This window comes from Oryza brachyantha, chromosome 1, assembly GCF_000231095.2.
Source record: "Oryza brachyantha chromosome 1, ObraRS2, whole genome shotgun sequence".
Lineage (NCBI taxonomy): Eukaryota > Viridiplantae > Streptophyta > Magnoliopsida > Poales > Poaceae > Oryza > Oryza brachyantha.
The window spans coordinates 12987532-13008593 of NC_023163.2; the positions used below are offsets into that span (position 1 = coordinate 12987532).

General features: G+C 42.9%; 2 protein-coding genes across 2 annotated transcripts; one reads left to right on the plus strand and one right to left on the minus strand.

The window, feature by feature from the left end:
• The first annotated feature begins 1147 nt into the window (after positions 1 to 1147).
• Positions 1148 to 2882, plus strand: LOC102719444 (tyrosine--tRNA ligase, chloroplastic/mitochondrial). Its single transcript, XM_040520030.1, has one exon. The coding sequence runs from the start codon at positions 1224 to 1226 to the stop codon at positions 2727 to 2729; it is 1506 nt and encodes a 501-aa protein (XP_040375964.1). The 5' UTR covers positions 1148 to 1223; the 3' UTR covers positions 2730 to 2882.
• A 4161-nt stretch (positions 2883 to 7043) lies between these two features.
• LOC102709408 (mediator of RNA polymerase II transcription subunit 9) lies at positions 7044 to 12869 on the minus strand. Its single transcript, XM_006644140.3, has 6 exons — positions 12687 to 12869; positions 11518 to 11729; positions 10381 to 10443; positions 9160 to 9240; positions 7429 to 7487; positions 7044 to 7340 (listed from the first exon to the last, which is right to left on the minus strand). Exons 2-6 carry the CDS (start codon positions 11713 to 11715, stop codon positions 7277 to 7279), a joined length of 465 nt encoding a protein of 154 aa, XP_006644203.1. The 5' UTR covers positions 11716 to 11729; positions 12687 to 12869; the 3' UTR covers positions 7044 to 7276.
• Positions 12870 to 21062: the final 8193 nt, after the last annotated feature.

Here is a 21062-nt window from a genome sequence, read left to right on the forward strand (position 1 = left end):
GGAGATGCCAAGTGTTGTATGCCACCACCAATGTTCATGCATTATATTTGACATGCCAATGGCCACCAGAGAATCGAACCTTGAGCTAATATTGTCATCTGAATGTACTGCACAGATCGTCCAATTGGACAGGCCACAGTCTATAAGTATGTAAGAAGATACGTGGATTCCTATTTTTTCGGTCATATTATATGTTCTCCAAAGTATAGAGGTGAATTGTCTATTCAATAGTTCTCGAGGGAAGTATACCGACACTATGTGTCTGTTTGGGGAGTTTCTCCTAGCTGCAGCTTTTCATAGAAGCCGCTTCTGCCAGAAGCTACCCCAAACGGTCCACAGCTTCTGAGAATCTGTAGTTACAGATTCTGGAAAATGAACTAAGAATCCAGAATTTGGAGAAGCTGGGTTTAGGAGCTTTTCCAGATTCTCAGAAGCTGGCTACCAAGCAGCTGTTTCTCAGAATCTAAAGCTCTCCAAACAGGCCCTATATTTGTTATAGACTTGTGGCTTCACGCTACCAGACTAGTCCCATAGTTTTATACAACTACAATCATAAAAACATATGTTTTTTAAAATTAACTCTTATGTTAATAAACTTTTAATCCCTTGAGCATTTTTTTCCTTCAATCTAAAATCAGATACATGTATCTATAGTACTTCAAAAGAACCAAGTAATTATAGCACTATTATAAAAGCACAATTATATAAAAAAATACATAGCAGACATGCGCTTCATCTTAGTAACTTAATGTAGTCATTCGGTTGATAGCGTAGGTGAACATGGTCATGAGGTGTGTCACATGGTCATGTCTTTGGTCATGAGAACTTAATGTTTTTAAATTATTGGGTAGAAAAATAAGAATGGATTCATAAAATTAGCACATGACTACAAAGTTTCTACTACTATTTTTTCTCAAAACAAACACAAATGATTTTCTTTACCGGATTAATCTCATATATTCTTCGGTTTTTTCATGCGTGATTTTCAAACTCCTAGACATTGAGCTTTTTAAAAATGTTTGTATATAAAAGCTCATCGTCTCATTATTCTGAATAGATTTTTAACTTTATAATACATAGTTCATTTGATCGTCAAATCTACCCAAAAAATAACGAAATATTTCATCTTTTGTCAAATAATGTCGGGGAGTATCGGAAACCCTATCACCAGGGGGTGGCGCAGAGCAAAATTTCCTCCTAATTCTCCCTCTTCCCCTTGGGCGATGGCTTCCGCTGCTATGGCCGCCTCCTCGCGAGCCTTCCTCCGCCCTCACCGTTGCCGACTCCTACTCCGCCAGCGCCGCAGCCTCTCCGCCAGCGCCGCCACGCCCGGTGCCGCCGCCGCCGCCGCCGCATCCACTGTTGTCGGGCGCAGCGTGGTGGACGTGCTCCGGGAGCGCGGGCTTGTGGAGGCCACCACATCTGAGACGCTGGGGTCGGGTTCAGCAAGCCCTAGGGAGCTCAAGGCGTACTGCGGCTTCGACCCCACGGCGGAGAGCCTCCACCTCGGCAACCTCCTCGGGCTCGTCGCGCTCTCCTGGTTCCGCCGCTGTGGCCACCCGGTCGTCGCGCTCGTCGGCGGCGCCACCGGCCGCGTGGGTGACCCCTCTGGAAAGAGCGCCGAGCGGCCCGAGCTCGACCTCGCCGCCGTCGAGACCAACTGCAACGCTATCAAATCGCTCATCGGCCAGATCCTTGACCGTGCACCCGCCGAACCCTCCCAGCATTCCCAATCCGGTAAAAGCTTGAGCTTGGAGCAAAACGATGAGACTTTGGCCAATTCGGGAGAAAAGATGGGTTCTTTTCAGATCCTTGATAACTATTACTGGTGGAAGGACATCACGCTACTGGATTTCCTCAAGGAGGTGGGGAGATTCGCTCGTGTTGGGACGATGATAGCCAAGGAGAGCGTAAAGAAGCGGCTCATGTCCGAGGACGGAATGAGCTACACTGAGTTCACCTACCAGCTCTTGCAGGGCTATGACTTCCTGTATATGTTCCGGAAGATGGGTGTTAATGTGCAGATTGGAGGAAGTGATCAATGGGGGAACATCACAGCGGGGACCGAGTTAATTCGGAAGATTTTACAGGTTGAGGGGGCACATGGCCTGACATTCCCGCTCCTTCTGAAGAGCGATGGGACGAAGTTTGGCAAGACAGAGGATGGGGCGATCTGGCTTTCAGCGAAGATGTTGTCGCCGTACAAATTCTATCAGTACTTCTTCTCGGTGCCAGATGTTGATGTCATAAGGTTTATGAAGATACTGACGTTCATGAGCCTGGATGAGATTCAGGAGCTGGAACAGTCAATGAAGAAGCCTGGCTATGTGCCAAACACAATACAGAGGAGGCTTGCAGAAGAGGTCACACGCTTTGTGCACGGTGAGGAGGGATTGGAGGAAGCCTTGAAAGCCACAGAAGCCTTACGGCCTGGGGCACAGACTCAGTTGGATTCACAAACAATTGAGGGGATAGCAGATGACGTACCATCATGCTCCTTGCCATATGACCAAGTTTTGAAGTCTCCCCTGGTTGATCTAGCTGTCTCCACAGGTTTGCTTGCTAGCAAATCAGCGGTTAGGCGGCTTATTAAGCAAGGGGGCCTATACTTAAATAACATAAGAATTGATAGTGAGGATAAGTTGGTTGAGGAAGGTGATGTAGTTAATGGGAAAGTGCTGTTGCTATCTGCTGGCAAGAAGAACAAGATGGTTGTGAGGATATCTTGATTGCTCTAATTTGTTCGTTGCATTTAGACTTTTTGTTCATGGAGAAGCAAAGCAATAGGTCCAAGTCTTGTATTATGAATTTAAGATTAGTTGTTTTCATGATTATACAGGTCGCTTTACTGGAACGATTAAACTAATGATAGTATTAGTTTTTTAACAGAGCAGCCTATATTTGAAAAGGAAACTCATATACTGCCTTTGTGTGAGTTTACTTCAGAAACATAATTGACTTCAGTTTAGTATATGGCAGAGACTCATGCTGTACTTAGTTTGGACGCCATGAGATAAAGCTAGAGTTTGCCATATTTATTAAGCTCTGTATAACACAGGCAGCTGTACATGGTTTGTGATGGTGGGACCATTGCTTTGTATTGGTTACTAGCCTCTGATTGTGAAGGTGTTGTTGATTTTTGATAGCTTTACTGATAGGCTAGCTAGAGATGCCTGATTAATTAGTTATATGTTGCAGAAGCAGATATTAGCTTTTGGGATGGGAGTCTTTTCTGGGGATGACGTCATAGGTTGTGATGACTGGATTAACTAGTGACTTTACTGCTGCTATAAGTCCTTATGATTGCACTAACAAACTTTGGTTTAATAAATAAGATCTAGAAGTTTGTCATAATATCCATTTAAATGTTTGCCTACCTTCTGAACTTGTTCCAAACAAGATGCAGCAGTTTGTTACACAACTGCAAGTATTTTAATGATATATTGCATTGGAAAGTTGATCATTCATCTGCTTTTAACTGATATTGCGTTTATTAGACGTGATTGTGTAAACCAAAGTCTATAGTTGTGAAAGGTGATAATTTGCCAAAAATGAACTATGGATTGAAGTTTCAAAAGACACATCTACGAACCGTAATGTTGGTCTGCAGTCTGCACTATCCATGCTACTACAAACTAATTAATTAACCAGGCAATTAGTTATATTAGTCCTCAACCCGTTCCCTGCACAAGCAAGCAAATTTTGTGTAATGCTATTAAAATGCTGTTGTTTATTAATTTGAACGGCATCACGTGGCCCTTTCATTTTTTTTTAATTAAAGCTTAGTTCTATGCTTGAAGTAGCAGTATACAATAAAATGCAGTATTCAACACTTCCCGTGTTATATATTGAATTTTAATTTCATCTGCTACCATGAGACAAAATAGACGGCTAGATTATTGATGACAAAAAAAATATTTACATTTATATGGTTTCTGCAAAGATGGTACACGTATCAAATCCAAAATCTAGGTTCTTTAATTTTTAAAAATAATGATCTAGGTTCATTGCTTAAAAAATATTGCACACTTAAATTTATTCAGTTTAATTAACGCTAGTCATATTCAGTTTTCTTTCCTACAAATATCAAAAGATACTATTACCAGGATCCAATGCCAATTAAGATGTGTACTTTTTTCTTTTACAATTGGACCGTGGACAGTAGCAATATATGCATTGCATATAAGTATATTAGAACTATTTATTTCAATTTAACGTCTGTGCAGAAAACAATCTATTCCTTTGCATAGTTTAATATAGGCTGTAGGATGAGAAGATTGGACATATATGATCTATCCTTTTTAACCATTAAAGTGAGAATTCCTAGTTTTTTATTAACATAGGAATTCAGCCTTTTACCCCCTAGATTAATACGGAGCTTCCAGGAGAGCCTATAACTAAATATGGAGTGTGTCTTTATTTTTTGTCATTTAAGTGTTTTTTCTGATCCCTTACGTTGTGTGGGCTGAATGATTCATGTTTGTTCTTTTGAAAGTGAATCATAAATATTAGGACTGATCCTATTCCTTTCTTCACACCACTTCTTGCATAGTTTTTTATTTTTTTTATTATGGTCTCTAACCATGGGTCCATATCCCGTGGTTGAAACTTGGAAATGGTAGAAGTGGAGTTAAGCCTCAATCAATGATGGTGCATGCCGAAATTAGCAAACCCTGGGAAAACAGATTCTTACACCAGGAAAAATGATATCACAGATTGCATGCTTGACAGCAGTTGCTGAAAAATGTTCAGCTGGTACTTGTCGTCAAACTAGTATTTATCCTTGCAGTCTGATTGCTTATACTCTACTGGATGGACAAGAGCTATCCATGTGGTTCAATTACCTTCATTAGAAGTATCCACAGGGTGCCTTGTTTGCTGTGGGGGCAAGCATAGGTGCCAATATTCTCCATAATCTCTCTTGCTCACTCCTTGAGTGCATGCAATTTACTGCAGTTGGTATTGTATAATTAAACTACAATTTTCTTTATGTATTTCTTATCTGTTGCCCTTTTAGATTATATGTATCACAGAGTGAATAAGGTGATGGTACTCCTGTTGCTGGTGTGTATCTGTTTGCACACCCTGGGAATATGGGTTCTGCTGGTCAGTGTCACATTTTCTTGCATTCTGTTATTTCATGGTTTTAGTGATATTCTTTTATGCGTAATTAATTAATTTGAGACACAACCTTTGTACTTCATTGTGTTACTTATATGTTTGTTTGCAAACTACTTCCCTCGTTGTCTTACTTAATGCCTTAATGGATAGCAAACGATACTCTCTTCTAGTGCTTCAGCTCATCAATACTGGTTAATATTTTTTTTGACTTCGTATCATAATATTTTGTTATGCCATTTCAATATTGCAGGTGACCAGCAGATTTATTCTTCTCAAGTCTCAAGTTTGTTCAACGATGTTATGACTGAGCTCTTGCAACTGGTCTCCAAAGGACACCTGGAACTTCATGCACTTGTTAGGTTTCTTTATGTGTAAGCATTTAGAGTTTTAGACAACCTGCCATAATTTTTATTGATAGAATTCCTATGTTTTGAGCTAATCAAGGTTTACTAATGATCGAATCCTTTTTGCATCGATTGTTAAGTGATCATGATTTTTTTTACCATCTAGAATATCTTCTTTGGAACAATTTAGTAATGAGATTTTTCTGAAATAGTTTTTGACCAAGAAGGTAAAATAGAAGGTCCTGGTTGAGATTTGTACTTCTGCTTGCGGTCAACGAAGAAATGACTAATAGGTAAATGTGGATTGCTGGTTGCCTGATTATTACTTTCGATTTCTGCTTTCTTACTATTGAGGTTTACTGTAGAGTGTAGACCACATCTGCCTTAGAAGGGCACCCATCATAATTATAGTATCATGGAGGTACTTTTTCAGACAAATCTACATGTCTGATTATCATGTTCTAGTGTTAATGCTACTCCATTCTAAAATATAAGCATTTCTGATGCACTAATTCCAATGTGGCGATGTACGAAAATCCATACATTTTCAGCCAATCAGGTGCTTGGTATGAGGATACAAGAAATTCAAAATTTGACCACTAAGGTGACGGAGGGAGTATTTTGCTAACCTTAGGGCTCCTTTGGATTGGAGAAAAAAAAACAAAGGAAATGTGGAGGATTTGCATCCTATGGATTAAGTATTGTAGTATCCTTTGGATTGGAGGAATTGCTCATAGGAAAACGAAGAAAAACCGAAGGGCCATTTCCTAAGCTAATAATTCCACATGAATGGAACAATCCACTCCGAGCTCGTGTTTTTATTTGTTTGCGTTGGATCGAAGCAATCAAACAACTAATCTTGATGAGCTGGAGAAGACTTGGAGATTGGGGACAATGATATTGAGCTTAGGAAGAAAATTACCGGATTGAGCTTAGTGTAGACTCGATGGTGAAAGTGTATCTAGGCTCTTAAATTGTTTTAGTGATTAATGACAATCAATTAACGAAGACTAATGTTTATGTGAGATCGTGAACGATACGATTAGTCGTCGTGAAGATGAAGTTATTGCATTGCTCGTTTTAAAAAGAGAAGAAAAACGGTAAAATTGTGTCATTTTGTTTCAAAAGGAAATGGATTTGGCTCTGATCTTTACTAAAGACAAGTCATTTTGTTTCAAAAAGGAATGGATTTCACCTAAGACTGTTATCAGGATCAAAATACTAAGATCTTTTTTGACTAACCTTTCGTACGTACGTTTAGCATCCTATCGGACTATATATATATATATATATTACATATTTTTATGTAAAATTTATAATACTATAAAAATTGAAGCATATAACATTTTATAAACTTGAGCTTGCTTATCCACATCATTTTCAATCTGCCTCAATTTTAAATAACACTTACGTAAGATCGTATGATCGAAATCCTATGTAGGATCATAGGGAGCTCTTACGTAACATCAAGACATAATGAAAATTATGCGTGTGATGGTATCATTTCGGATTAATAGGATCGTCCGATCTACCGTGGTTAATTGTATCGCAAGATACTCTTCTAAAAGATTCAATGTAAGCAGGTCAGCATGCTTCTCAGAATCTATTACCCATCAACAGTTATTAAGATGGTACAGAGTGAATGTATGGTACCGGCGAACACAATCCTCCAGAACAGAACCACAATGCCATGTTCCTACCTCCTAAGACAGACCAACTTCAACACACTAGCTCGATTGTAGAAGTAGAAGATGCAAATTTAGTAGAAATCGACCACACAAGGCAACGAGCTCCTTTTTAACATTCCGATGCTACTGTCTTGCATCACCCTTGAGGAGGCCTTCAACGGAGCTTCTGTACTTTGTTATCAAATCCCTGCCAGATTAAACGCTGGTCAGTACCATATACTACTACATAGACACACAGCTTGGTAAAAACTTGGTTTACCAAATGCGTTGCTTACTTCCTCTGATCAAGGAGCCGCTGCGTTTCTTCCAAACTTCTCCGTTGTCCTTCAACTGTCTATTGGTAAGAAAAAGAAACAATTGCCATTAGTACAAAGGATTGCTCAACGCTGGTTTTCTTTCCTCCCAGAAAGAACCCTAAAATTAAGTGATCATGTGCTTCTCCGAACGAAAAAGATAAGTAGCAGACGCCAAATTTTTAACAAAATACATAAATGTCCTTTAGTTTCTTATAAGAGCGTTCAGATTTATTTGCAAAAACTATTAGAAAAATTTATGGCCAAAATGTTTGCTCACTTGCTGTTTATCGTGGTAATCAGTAAACTAAAAAAAATCAGCCAAAATTACAGTGGACATTACCTCCATGGAGAAAAGAGCTAAAAATAACATCTGTTTATGCTGAGTTACCAACAGCCTGTTATTATTTCTTTTTGTAAATTTGATTTTGTACGACTTTAGCTTTATAACACTGATGTTCATTGATACACTTAATTACCATCCAAAATTCACACGCTGTCCATTTGATTTACCATTCTGCCATGTTGTAGCAGCACTAACACGTCAAAGGTGACCATTTTCCCTTAGAAACTGGTCCCATCTCCCACTGAAGCAAGTTCAATCTCTGAGTCCAGCCATCTGCACATCACATTTACTACATCTATTGCCTGGCCTGGCCTATTCCTCCTGTACCTTCCCGTGCTGATCTCCCCATTCTAGCACCCCTAAAGCCAAACAATATATCTTGTAATTACAAGGTCTAGTATTATCCCTGAATTCAGAATGTATCAATGGGTGCACATCACCTAATTTTGATTTTAAAAAAATGTCTTATTACCAGACCAAATTAGCACTATTATCATCTGAGACGCCAGATTTTTCTTCATGAAAACAAATATTGAGTTACATATTAGATATTAATCATAATAGTTAACTCTATGCTCTACTACTTGTAAGTTAATTATTCTGGTTTAGAAATAGTATTCCACTAATCTTCATTTCATAATGCTCGTCTATTGATGAAATCATGATCTTAGCGTCACAATATCTCTTGTTTGCCCCTCTTTAATGCTACAAAACATTGAATAGCCATGGTGACATTACATGATTCTTAGATTTTTATCTCCTCAGTCCTATGGTCCACCTGTATGGGACCTTAGAAAAAGCATTGTAAAACATACTAACTACTAATAATCACGATTTCCAAAAAGTTGCAATAAAAGGAGTCATATAGGTAGTGCTTGGCCCAAAAAAGGTAAGCACAAACATAATTTGAACTTAAAAACACGGGAAACTAAAATGGAATAAACTATTGGAATTGTTATATGGGCCTTCGCCCATAGGAGAAATAATTCCTAGGAAAACTATAAAGGCCTACCTCATGGAGTCATGCATGCAAACCTTTATTCCCACCAACCAGTTCTAGGAAAGGGAGACCTTAAAAGGGTGAGTGCTTCCCAGCCACTCGAGCAATGGTATGGGTGAGAACTAGAGAAATGTGCGTGTTTGCTTTGCTGAGCCGAGCTTAAGCACAGGCTGGTAAGCACAGGCTGGGGCCGGCGACTGTGATGGTCAGCAGTTTAATGACTTCTATCCTCTATTATTTATTACCATGTATTCAGACTACAAACTAGCTATAGAAAACAAGATTTAATGGTATTTGTTACCATGTGATCAGGTTGCAGAGCAAATTTAACAAAACAAACACCTCATTAGATGTAAAAAAGACTTACAATAGATTTCGAGCTTAGTGTTCCCGATATGGAGTTTAATAGTTGTTGGCACCTAGCAAATTGACTGGTCAAATCTTCAACCTGCACAAACAATCAAAAAGAGCATCTAATTACTCAAATATCCGTTGTATAACATATAAGCAACACAGCAATAACAGGATACAGTAACGTTCTATTCATAAAACTTTGCACAGGCTAATATGAGATAAAAAATAGACAAAGGTTACTAACTGCCAAATTTAACAGAATTAATGAAGATTAAAGAGCACGGAAACAGATCATGCATAGCATTAATTCCCAGTTCAGTGTACATTTTGACTATTAAATATATCTGGAATTTAATAATGTAATTCAAGTATATTGATGTTGTTACAGTGCTTTGGTTAGACACAGCAAGCCCACAGAGCCACAACAGCACCCAGACCAAGCCATAGCAGCACTATGGCATGCCCAGAGAAATGCGAGTAGCACAGACCAATGAGATAGGGAAAGAAAAAATAAAAAGGAAAGGAATAGTGCAGATCAAACATTACTCCCAAGACCCAGATCAAACGGGCATGACCCACATTGATGTTTCCCTCAATCATCTTTCTCCATCTAAAGTAGCTCCCATCCTAGACAAAAACCCCAGGCAAGTGACACCCGTTGCCATGAGACATGGCAATGACACAGGGACAATGTGCAAAAATTGGCATATTGTCTTTATGATCCATCTATGTGAGTGCAAAATATTACACTCCGGCCAAAAATATTTGTTGTTTAAGACACGATTTGGTCAAACCTCTAAAATTCCGACAAGCAATTTGGTGTTAAAATAAATTTATAAAAGATAATAAGTTTATGATACTATGATAGTACTTTTTGAGGAGAATATATGTGTATCATTTGTCTTGTATTTAAACTAAGCATCAATGGTTGGAATTTTAGAAGTTTGACTAAACTATTTTCTTAAAGGATAAATATTTTTGACCGGAGGGAGTACAAGGTAAGAATAGGCCATCTAGAGTATCTCATACATTCTCCATATTATACAGAGAAGTGGTTTCATAATTTACAAGTTTTTTGCAGCAAACAACTGAAATAGTTCCTAGACAATAAACTTTCCAAGTATATGTACACTCCAAAGAGAAGTTAATTTCATTCTTTATAACAAGAACTATGCACCATGTAGAATCATATCAATTTACTAAAACACTATTAAGAGCTACATAAATTTCTTACCAGTGCATCAGAATTTTGATCCCGTGTGCCTTTTCCAATAGCATCAGCTAATCTTGTCATCAACTGATACAGACAAAAAGGCAAATAAAAAACCATCAATTTGTAAAGGTAGTCTTTCATGTAAATGAAAAGGGAGAAATAGATAGGTGCCATTGTGTAGATGTGCTTGGTATAATATTCCATAACAAGTAATCATCATTCACACTTCTAAATGTCAATACAAATACAAACATGTGATGTTGTAAAATTCCCCAGACAGCTCAAAATAACTTTTCAGTTTTAAAAAAGTACCACACATATTACATACACAAATTGCAACAAATCTCCTTTTCAGAATTCCACTCACCTGGTTAAAATTAGTCTACCTAATTAATTAGTTACATCTGCTAAGTCCATTCACTCCCATCGTGGCAGGTATTGTCCAACCAACACTACATAGCTGTCTCTTATCCTATTCACCTATTGCTATTGCCTGGTTTAACAGTGTGTGAGTCTCTACCCCAACCTAATCCTTTATGCCACATTAGTGTACACCAGATCACCAGATTATGTTAATTACTCAAAAGATCCAGGGAGGAATGAAAACGGTTTGCATGTTTAAATAGTTCATTGATATAAGTGCGAAAACATAGTGATCTTCCATGTCACCATGTGAGAATTACTAAAAAAAATCCAGTGTATTTGGTAACAAATATGAAAAATTGAAGGTTACAGAGCATATATGGTAGCAAAGTGCTATATTCCGAAAGGACAGAAATGCAACACACAAGTGTCCAAGTAACACAGAAAAGTGGTAGGTGTAAACAGTAAACTTGATTTATAAAAACTATCAACTTAAGACAGACACGCAACGAGCAAAATGCATAATTTGTAGCAGCCTTTTTCTTCAAGCGATGATGCAGCAGACAGTTTGCAGTTATCCAATTATGACATAGCAAGACAAGAGCCTAACAACCTCTAGGATGATCATATGCCCAAGTTGCAACAGCAGAATGAGCTGAGCCTTTGTGTGTGTACACTTTTTTTTTAGATAAAGGAAGATCAACTTCCATCAGCAAAAATATGTCATGACATCCTTCCCCTTCAGTTCTATTAGACACAAAACACAAGCTTTGAGAGAGCAGGACTGTGACTTACATGGAGGAGGTGGAAGTGGGAGGCAAGCGAGGCATGGTGGTGTTGTGGTGGTGGAGTTGCTTGTGGTGGCGGCTGTGGCTGTGGCTGCTGCTGATGGCTGTACTGTAGGGCATTGAGGTGATCAGGCTGTGGTGACAGCACCATTGTCCGATAAGGGTCAACATACTGCTGCTGCTGCTGCACGTGGTGCTGATCCATCTTCCTCTTCCCTTCTGCAAAACAGTGCCAACAAGGTGGGAGTGAGACTTACAGTGGGGCATCGGAATTCAATTTGAGCCAAATATTTGGCCAAACCAGCTTCTACTACAACAATAAATCGAGGAAATTTTAGCTCCGTGACATTCAAAGTTCGCAAGGTTCGAACCAATGATTATTTGTGCCATTTTGATGTCATTCTGTCCATTTGGTGGGTGTCTGCATTAACTATGACAAATTGCAACAAGAAAATTGCATCACAGTAGTAAAATGAGTAGGCGAATATGCTAGGGATTTGGTTTATTTGGCCACTTTGAAAATTCAATCATCACAAGACCGATCGGTTCTGAAGAAAATCGAAGACTGAGCACTTGGGTCTTCGGTTCGAATGAACGAACTAACCGCAACAGATGTTTACGGCCAAAAAATACAGTGAATCAAATTCAGAAGATGCAACATGGACGAGACAGGCAACAACGTAGCGTTGGATGAAAGATTATCTAATTTTTATAGTTATGTTATAGTATAAACGATAAAATTAGCTACTTGAAATTAAAAATCTAAAAAGATGACAGGTTGAACTTAGAAACTTTTGCAAAAAAAAAAAGCCATTATGATGTTTTTGGAGCTGTTTTCTTTTATTTTAGCAATCAAATGATATGTGAAAAGGCTAAAATGCCCCCTGCTCTATTTTCTAAACAAAGCAGCCAACTAGCTTGCTTTTTCTTCACCCAGCCGGCCAGCTAGATTCAACCGGGCATGCACCCAGGCGCCAGACGGAGGGCTTGCAAGCAGCCAGACAGGAAACAAAAGAGCTATCTATATATTCAAAAAAATTCACCCACTGCATATCGATCTTGGAAATAAACACATACATCACTTAGAAATAATCAATCTTCAACCAACAAAGAAATAATCAATCTTCAACCAACAGAGAATAATCAATCTTCAACTCAATATGAATAAACACATACATCACTTGGAAATAATCAATCTTCAACCGTGGAGGCCGTGGGGTGGCCGTGGAGGCCGCGGCGGCGGGGGTGGCGGCGCCCACCGGTGGAGGCCGCGCTGGCGAGGGGTGGCGGTGGCAGCCGAGGAGCCGGGGAAGTCGGGAGGCGCCGGACGGGGGGCGAAGGCGGCAGCCGGGGGCCGGGCAATCGCCGAGGCGGGGGGAGGCCGCGCCAGCCGGAGATGGCGAGGCCGGGGGAGGCCGCGGCGGCCGGAGAGGGCGCCGGCGACCGCGGAGGCGAGGTGTCGACGGGGAGGGCGCCGGGCAGTACGAGAGAAGGAGACGAGAAGAGAATAGAGCCGATCTGGTTCTGGCGTTCTGCGGAGAGTCTTTTCCCCCGTATGTCATTAAAAAGACAGTGGTTATACGTGTGCCACTAAATAATTATAGATATCTATATGCCATCGATCCTCTTACACGTGAGACCCACTTAACAAAATTACCACCACTGTCCAGTCAATCCTCCCTCCTCTCCTCCTCCCGTAGTGCTCCCTCCCGTCGCCCCTCAACGTGGAACCCTAGCCGCTGCCACCCTTAGGCCGCCGCTAACATATGTTATAATAGCAACTCTTATGTGTGGACTTAGTGTGCTGATGAACTACTTTAAATATTGCTGATATGAACTTGTTGCTATGGATGCAATGGTCATGCCCTTGTTTTTTGTTGGTGTGCAATGGTCATGCACCTGCTTTTATCTATTGTATTCCCATATTTTTCTGATTTATTCTCATATTTTACAGATTTATTCCGACAATTTACTGATTAATTTGGGCATTTTTTGATTTTTTTGAATTATCCTGATTTTTTGCAAATTGTTTGGATTTATTTACGAATTTTATTTTATTTCTTACAATTTTTTGGAATTATAAGGCAATTTTTCTGAATTTTTGTGAATTTCTAGACATTTTATAATTTAAATATGAATTTTATAACTTATTTCTTGATTTAAAATTAAGTCTGTCATTTTCTAATTTTTTTTACTTTTCCATATTTATTTACTATTAATTTAGGCAATTTTCTGATTTTTTTTAGTTATCCTTATATTTTCCGAATTTTTTGGATTTACTTACGAATTTTCCTTTATTTTTTACAATTTTCCGAATTTATGAGCCAATTTTCGTGAATTTCTACACATTTTATAATTTAATTACGAATTTTCTTGCTTTAAAAAAATTTCTGTTATTTTCTAAATTTTTTACTGATTTTTCATATTTATTTACTGTTTTAGATTTATTTCTGTCATTTATTTACTAACAAGGGCAAAATAGTCTTTTTACACCTCCATTTGACACCGTTAACTCTCCATCCACTCAAAATGACACGTAGGTAAAAGAAAGTTGGGTCGATGCCTATTGACGTCAAAATGTGAACGTTGACGTGTCATACACGAAGGCCTGAGAGTCAATCTTAGACAGCTCCAGTGCATGACCTAAATCTTAGAAGATGTGCGGACGTGCCAGTCAGTTTGATCCTACAACTGACAAGATGAAAAATAAAACAAGTCAATCGGCTATCGAGCTGATAGGTAACTAATAATCCAGTCGATTAGATGTTGATGCTGCAATAATTAGCCGATAGGATAAACGATCGGCTGTAAAAAGCTTGGATCGGCTAGAAACTCAATAAAAATAGACTGGAATTAAATATTAGACCAACGTAATATGCTAAGTTACTTATTAATCTTAGTCGATCAGACGAGCCCCTATAACCAGATCAAACTAGACGTGTAGAGATTGGACTTAGCCAAGACAGTATGCAGTCAAGCACGATATAGTTACAAGAAACGTGAAGATCGATAAAGCTAATAAATAAACCGACGAATCACTTGGAATAAACAATGAATCATATGTTACGATCGACTAAACCCAGTTTGCGTATAATTCTTATAAGCTGATGCAACATAAATAACTGCCGATCTAAATAAGTCAAGCCGATTGGTGTAGAAATAACACATTAAGACGATCGACTACTCTATTGATGTAAATATGATAAGCATATAAATTGGCAAAAATCATCGGCTATAGACGGTGGACAAACAACCAAGATCTATTAAATACCTAGCCCAGATTGCTAAAAATAATTATAAAAGATTGGACCCAACCGAGACAGTTCAAGATTAAACCTAGTAACATCAGGGTAGATACTAAACAGATCTAGATTGCTATCAAGCCAATAAGCCGATGATTGGTAACTTATCGGCTGGTACTCCGATAAAACAATGAACAAAATGCATCGATCTAATATAAACCATCTGATAAATACAATCTGCTAGATCGGACCGAAGCGAAACAGTAATAGATTGAATATGTCAAACGGTAAATATCAAACCCACATAGATCGCCCAAAGTGGTCGACTAGATCAACTCAAAGCACGAAAGTGATCTAAGTTGAAACTGATACGATAACTAGCAATCGCACGACTAGATTAGAAGATCAGACCGAACCGAGACAGTCCTAACCTAGCCGATACGATTACCATGGCCCGGTGGAACGATGGACTTACCCCTCCGCCGGAGATCGAGATGATGCAGTCCCGCGTCAGGTGCCAAGTTCTGCCGGAGTTGAAAACCTTGGACAGAGGGTGGCGATGCGCCCCGAAAGAAGTTGATCTAATTGATGTCTAGATAATTTACAATGACCCCGGACATACATATTTATATCCTCGGGTAGAGCCTAGTCCGTATTGGACACGACATACAACTCCTAATAGATAAAAAGAAATAACAAACTCATATTTAGATTCTATTCCTAACACATAAGTTCTGATCGGACTCTAACAAATAACAACCTTAGCGATAAAATAAAAATCCTAACTAACTCTAACTAATAGATAAATTTTCGCCGCCAAGTCTTGGTCTTCACGATTCCTTTTTGAATTCGATCTCTTCCGGATAAAATCCCTATCGGCGATTGCACCTTTCTTTATCCGAATCCAATACGGAAATTTACCAAATTTCGGTGTTAACAATGGCATAGAGCTACCTACAAACTTTTTAGTGGCACACAGGTAACCGTCACCTTTTTTAATGGCACAGGGATAAAAGACTCTTCTAGAACAGAAAGGGGCACAAAAGACATTTCACATACCTGTTGGATAAAAAAATTGAAAAACAGCTGAAAATATTCATGAGTGATATTTTATTGAGAATGTTAGATTGAGGGTGGCATTTTAACAGGGGACACGTAAAGAGTGATATTTTATGGAGGTCACATGTATAGAGTGGCATATCATAAACACAAAAGAAAACGTAAAGAAATTTCGAGATGTTGGGGAAGCGACTGTCACACCCTGAGTTTTACTCAAGCCAAGAATTAATTAAATAATGTATTAAAAATAATTTGTTAATTAAAGTTAAGGAGAAAACTCAGTGTAATAAATTAATTTAATTAATTGGAACCTTTTCGGAATGTTCTAAAATGTCCCGAAAAGCATTTTAAATCATTAACAAGATTTAAATTTGAATTGCAGTCAATAAAATTTGCTTAAATCAACTTAATAAAAATCGGCAAAATTAGAGGCAATTTCTTTTTTTTCCTCATTCCTTTTTCTTTTCTTTTTCCCTTCTCCATTTTTCCCTTTTTCCCTTTTCTTTTTCTCTTTTCCTTTTTTCCTCCTTGACCGAACTCCTCCCTGCCCTCTCTTCCCTATGCGATCCTCCTCCTCCTCTCTGGTCGCACCTCCTGCTCCCTCCCCCGTGGTACGATCTCCTCTCCTCCTCCATGCCGTGAGCCAGCCCAACTCCCTCCCCCACGGCCAAACAACCCAACCCTATCTCTATCTCTACCTAAAAAATCAATTCCAATAAATTAGGACTCCAATTTTTATCTCCTTGAAACCTTATCTATTCCTTTTTAATAGGAGATGAGTAAATAGATTTATCTCTAGCTCCCCCTATAAATACCCCCCTACACCCTTGCCTCTTTTCCCCGTCTCCCTCTCTCGTGCACCTCCTGCCACCTCCTGTCCAGCAGCAGTGCAGCCGTCCGCTGGTTTCCTTCCCCCGATCTTCAGGTTCGCATATATTTTACTCTTGCAAATCCATCTAAATTCATCTACCGTTTATTTGTTTAGGTTTTCTAGCCGAACAACGAGGAACAACAGCAATCCATCGTCGATCTCTCCACCAAATCTCAGGTTCGCATACGTTTTACTCATGCGAATCAATCTATTTTTGATCTACCGTGTAATTGCTTAGGTTTTCTAATCTATTAGCTAACGTGAGATTGATCTACAGTGCGGACTTTAATTTCGTACATATAGAATGGTTTTACGTTAAAGTCGTTTAGTTTCTAGTTTAGCGAGTCGTTAAATCTCGATTTAACGGGTTGTTAATTCTCGTTGTTGTTTCGCTAACAGTGCACGGTTTTGCGTTTCAGATCTAATTCGTCGTCCGAACCTATATTCGCGCATGTTTTAGTTTTGTTTCGCAAGTACATGTTCTGTTCGCAATTTCACGAGCTGCGGCCCAACCCGTGCTCGAAGTCCCCATCACCTCCCACGGCCCAATTCCTCCCCTCTCCGCTCTCGTTAGCCCAGCTCTCCTCTCCAGCCCACCGTAGCCCAGACGCCACCTCGCTCGCGCCAAGTCTGGCTCGCCTCCCTCTCCTCCTCCGAGCCACTGACAGATGGGGACCACATGTCAGCCCCATCTTCCACCTCCAGCCGGCGCTCACGCCCGCACGCGTCGCGCTCGCACCACCGCACCGTGCCGCCGTGGTTGCTCGCCCCAGTCGCGCCTCGCCGCCGGCCGCTGCTTCCTAGACCTCCCCGCGCTTCGCCACCTCTCTCGCCCGCGCTAGCACTGTCTCTAGCAGTGTCGCGCCGCGCTCTGCCTCCCGCTCAGTCACGCTCGCCTAGCCGCACCCGCGCGTGCGCTGCGTCTCCGTCGCGCCGTCGCGTCGTGCTCGTCTCCACCTTGCCACCTCCTTCCCTGCCCGGACCAAAGCCGCCTCGAGATGTCGCCGATCGCTGCCACGGTGCGCCGCTCTCATCGCCCGTGCGCCGCTGTCCCTCGCACCACCGGACACCGATCGCCGCCCGAGCGTCGTCATCCTCGCGCCCTCACCGCCGTCGTCCGTCGGTGAGCCCACTCTCCTCCCTTCCTCTGTTTCTTCGTGCCACCGCGAGTGCGCCCCGCCGCCCGCCGTCGGCCGACGTCCTCCGCCGCCACCCGATCCCGCCGCTCGTCGCCGCTCCGAGCCGCGCAACCCCGTCGCCGACGCGACCCCGCCGTCTTCGGAGGCATCTTCATCCTCCGGCGCCCGCCTCTCCCTCGCGTCGAGACGCCGCGCCGAGCCACCAACCGCCGCCTCGCCGTCGTTGTCGTCGGCCGCTGCCTCGCTGCCTCACCCTTGCCACGTCACGCTTGCACCGCGCGCCGCCGTCCTCCTCTGCCTTCACCCCTCACCGCCGCGGCACGAGCCGAGTGCCCACGATGCGTCGCCTGTCGCCGCGTCGCCCTCGCGGTCGCGCCGCCGTGCTGCGTCCGTCCAGCCTCCTCTGCCAGCCATCGCGCTGCGCCGCTGCCACGCCTCGCCGTGCGCCGCCACCTCGCTCCCTCACGCCGGCGCAACCACCACTCCGCTTTCCCCAGTCGCCACCAAATCCGTCGCCCGGTGTAGCCACCGCCCCGCTTCTCCCGGCGTCGCCCCCTTTCCCGTGCCCGCCGCCAACCACCTCCCCGCCCTGCGCGGTAGCCGCCACTTATAAAATTCCTCCCTCGGTCGTGCCGTCGCCCCCTTCGCTCCCTCTCGAGCTCGCCTCTCACCGCCGCGCTTTGCCGCCGTCGGAACCACGCCGTCGATCGATCTCGCGTGCCGCCGTCGCCCTCGCTCACCACCGGTCGTCACCGGGTGTGCCCGCGCCTCGCCGACGCGCCCCCGTCTTCGCCGGCGCCGGTGAGAAACTCCTCTCCTCTCTCCCTCTTTCTTTCCTCTTCGCCGTCGTCGCCGACCTCCCCGTGCCGTCGGCAAGCACCGGGGGCCACGCACCGCCGCCGCCGGGTCGCCGCCCGACGTCATCGCCGTGCATCGCGTTCGGTCGCCGCCGCCCTGGCCGTCGTCGTTCCCACCGCTAGCGTTCACCGTGCGCCGCTCTCCTTCGCCGCTGTCGGTCGCCGGTCATCGCCGCCGCCCGTCGCCGCGATGCGCCGTCGCCGCCTCCCCGGCCAAACGCCGCATCCCATCTCCCCTCCCCTCTCCCCCTCGCCTTCCCGCGCCACCGCGCCGCCCTCGGGTCGACGCCGCTCCGCGTCGTCGTCACCGTTGTCATTGTCTGCCCGATGAGCTCCTCTCCCCTTCCTCTCTCCCTCGGCGCTCGCCGTTGCGCCATGTCGCCCGCCGTCGCGTCGCGCCGTGCCGCCCGACGTCGTGCCATCGCGCCGCCGACACTGCCACCCCTTTCCCGTCCACTCCCTTTTCTCCTCTCGCCGCCTCCGTGCATACAAGCTGTCGCCGCCACCGCCGCTAGCCGACGCACTTCGGCCACCACCGCTCTTCCCCTTGGCTGCCGCGTAGCCGTGTCGCCGTCGCTGCGCCCACGCCGGTTGTCCGCCGTCGCGCCACTCGACCAACACCGCCCTCCACCGCCTTCCACGCCGGACGCCACCGCCCGGCCGAAGCCGTCCTCCCCCTCCTCTCTGTTCTGTGTGGCCGGCTAGTGGGGCTCACATGGTAGCCGGACACCCTCCCCTCTCTCCCCTTCCCAACGGGGTCCACCCGTCAGCCACCCCTCCCTTCTCTCTCTCCTCTCCTCCCCGGGCCCATGTGTCATCCCCTCCACTTCTCTCTCTGTCACTGACCAGTGGGTCCCAACTGTCAGCCGACATCCTCTCTCCTCGGTGCTGACGTCATCGCCTCCAATAATTGTGCAATAATTCAATAAGGTTTCCTGTTTAGTTTAAAAACCCAGAAAACTTCTAAAATTCATAGCTAATTCATCTAGTCTCCGTTTAGGTCCATTTAAGTTTCATTAAATCTAGAAAAATGCCAAGAATCCATTAAAAATAGTTTCTTTCTCTGTTTCAGTAGCTTTATAGCATGTTTTGCTTGTTTTGCCTTGTTTGTCGTAGGGTTTGACCCCGTCGCAGCGCCGTTCGTTCTCGAAGTCGTCGCCGAAGTTCCTCGTGGGTCTAAGCAAGGCAAGTGGCACCCTTCTTTGAACATATTGACCCGATGTTTATAAAATTCCTCGCTTTACATTCAAACATGTATTGTTTTATGCAAATCTATTTACTTTATTTATCCATTGGGCAATTATCAATATATCCGTTGATTTCCACTCATTATTATTGTCATCCCAGGGTTAATTTGACTAGAATTAGGGTTAGTCAATGCTTAGCCATGCTTAGTTCAACTAGCTCACCAATTATTATTTGATTATTGATTAAACTTTAATAGACCTTTAATGGTTGTAATCATTATTAATTTCCCGATGTGGATTAATAACAACTATATTGCTTATGGTGGGCTGTGGGTGCATGGTTTTGAGAGTCGTTCCCATGGCAATTAAGGACCGGTTCTCAGGAAACCCTGAAAGTCTTACACGTACTAACCACAAGCCAGAATGAGCAACGGTGAGACTCGTAATCTAGCTTGTCCCTATTCGACGTACCAAGGCAAGGGTGAGCGTGATGGAGTATGGACGGGCAATCGTGGTATAACGAAAGCCTCTGCTGCTTTCGGATTCGCCAAGGCATAAGAGGGGACTGTCCGACTTGGTGTGAAGGAGAGGGTGAAACCTGAAGTGCGGTGCGATTGTCTAGGGAGGGTTAGGTGAAAGGTCTTATCATGGTTTCCGTACTGAGGTATCGTGGTGATACGTTGGGGCATGGTAACATGCTTGGGAGCCATGTCTTGTGGGTAAAGTTGTACACCTCTGCAGAGTAAAAACTATTCGAATAGTCGTGCCCGTGGTTATTGGGCGAACTAACAGATTCACTGGGATTAGTTGAACCATTAATAATCTGATCAATATTGGAACTGGTTTGACCCTGCGCAACGTGGTGTAATGTTGGCAGTGGTTTAGGTCTGTCGCAACGTGGTTTAACGTTGGACAGAGGGTTGACCCTGTTGCAGTGTGGTGTAACGCTGGACAGTGGTTTGTGCCTGTTGCAACGTGGTGTAACGTTGAACAGTGGATGATTATTTTAAATGTTTACTTTACTTTTATTTCAGTCTATTTTATCTACTGTTTTGCTAAATTAATGTAGCTTTTGTGCAAGTTTATCTTAGCCTATCCTTGTTACCCTATTGCATTCATTATTCTTTCCTCTTGTGGGTGTTACTTGTTGAGTACGGTGGTTTGTATTCAGTCTTGCTTAATTTTTCCTCCACCAGA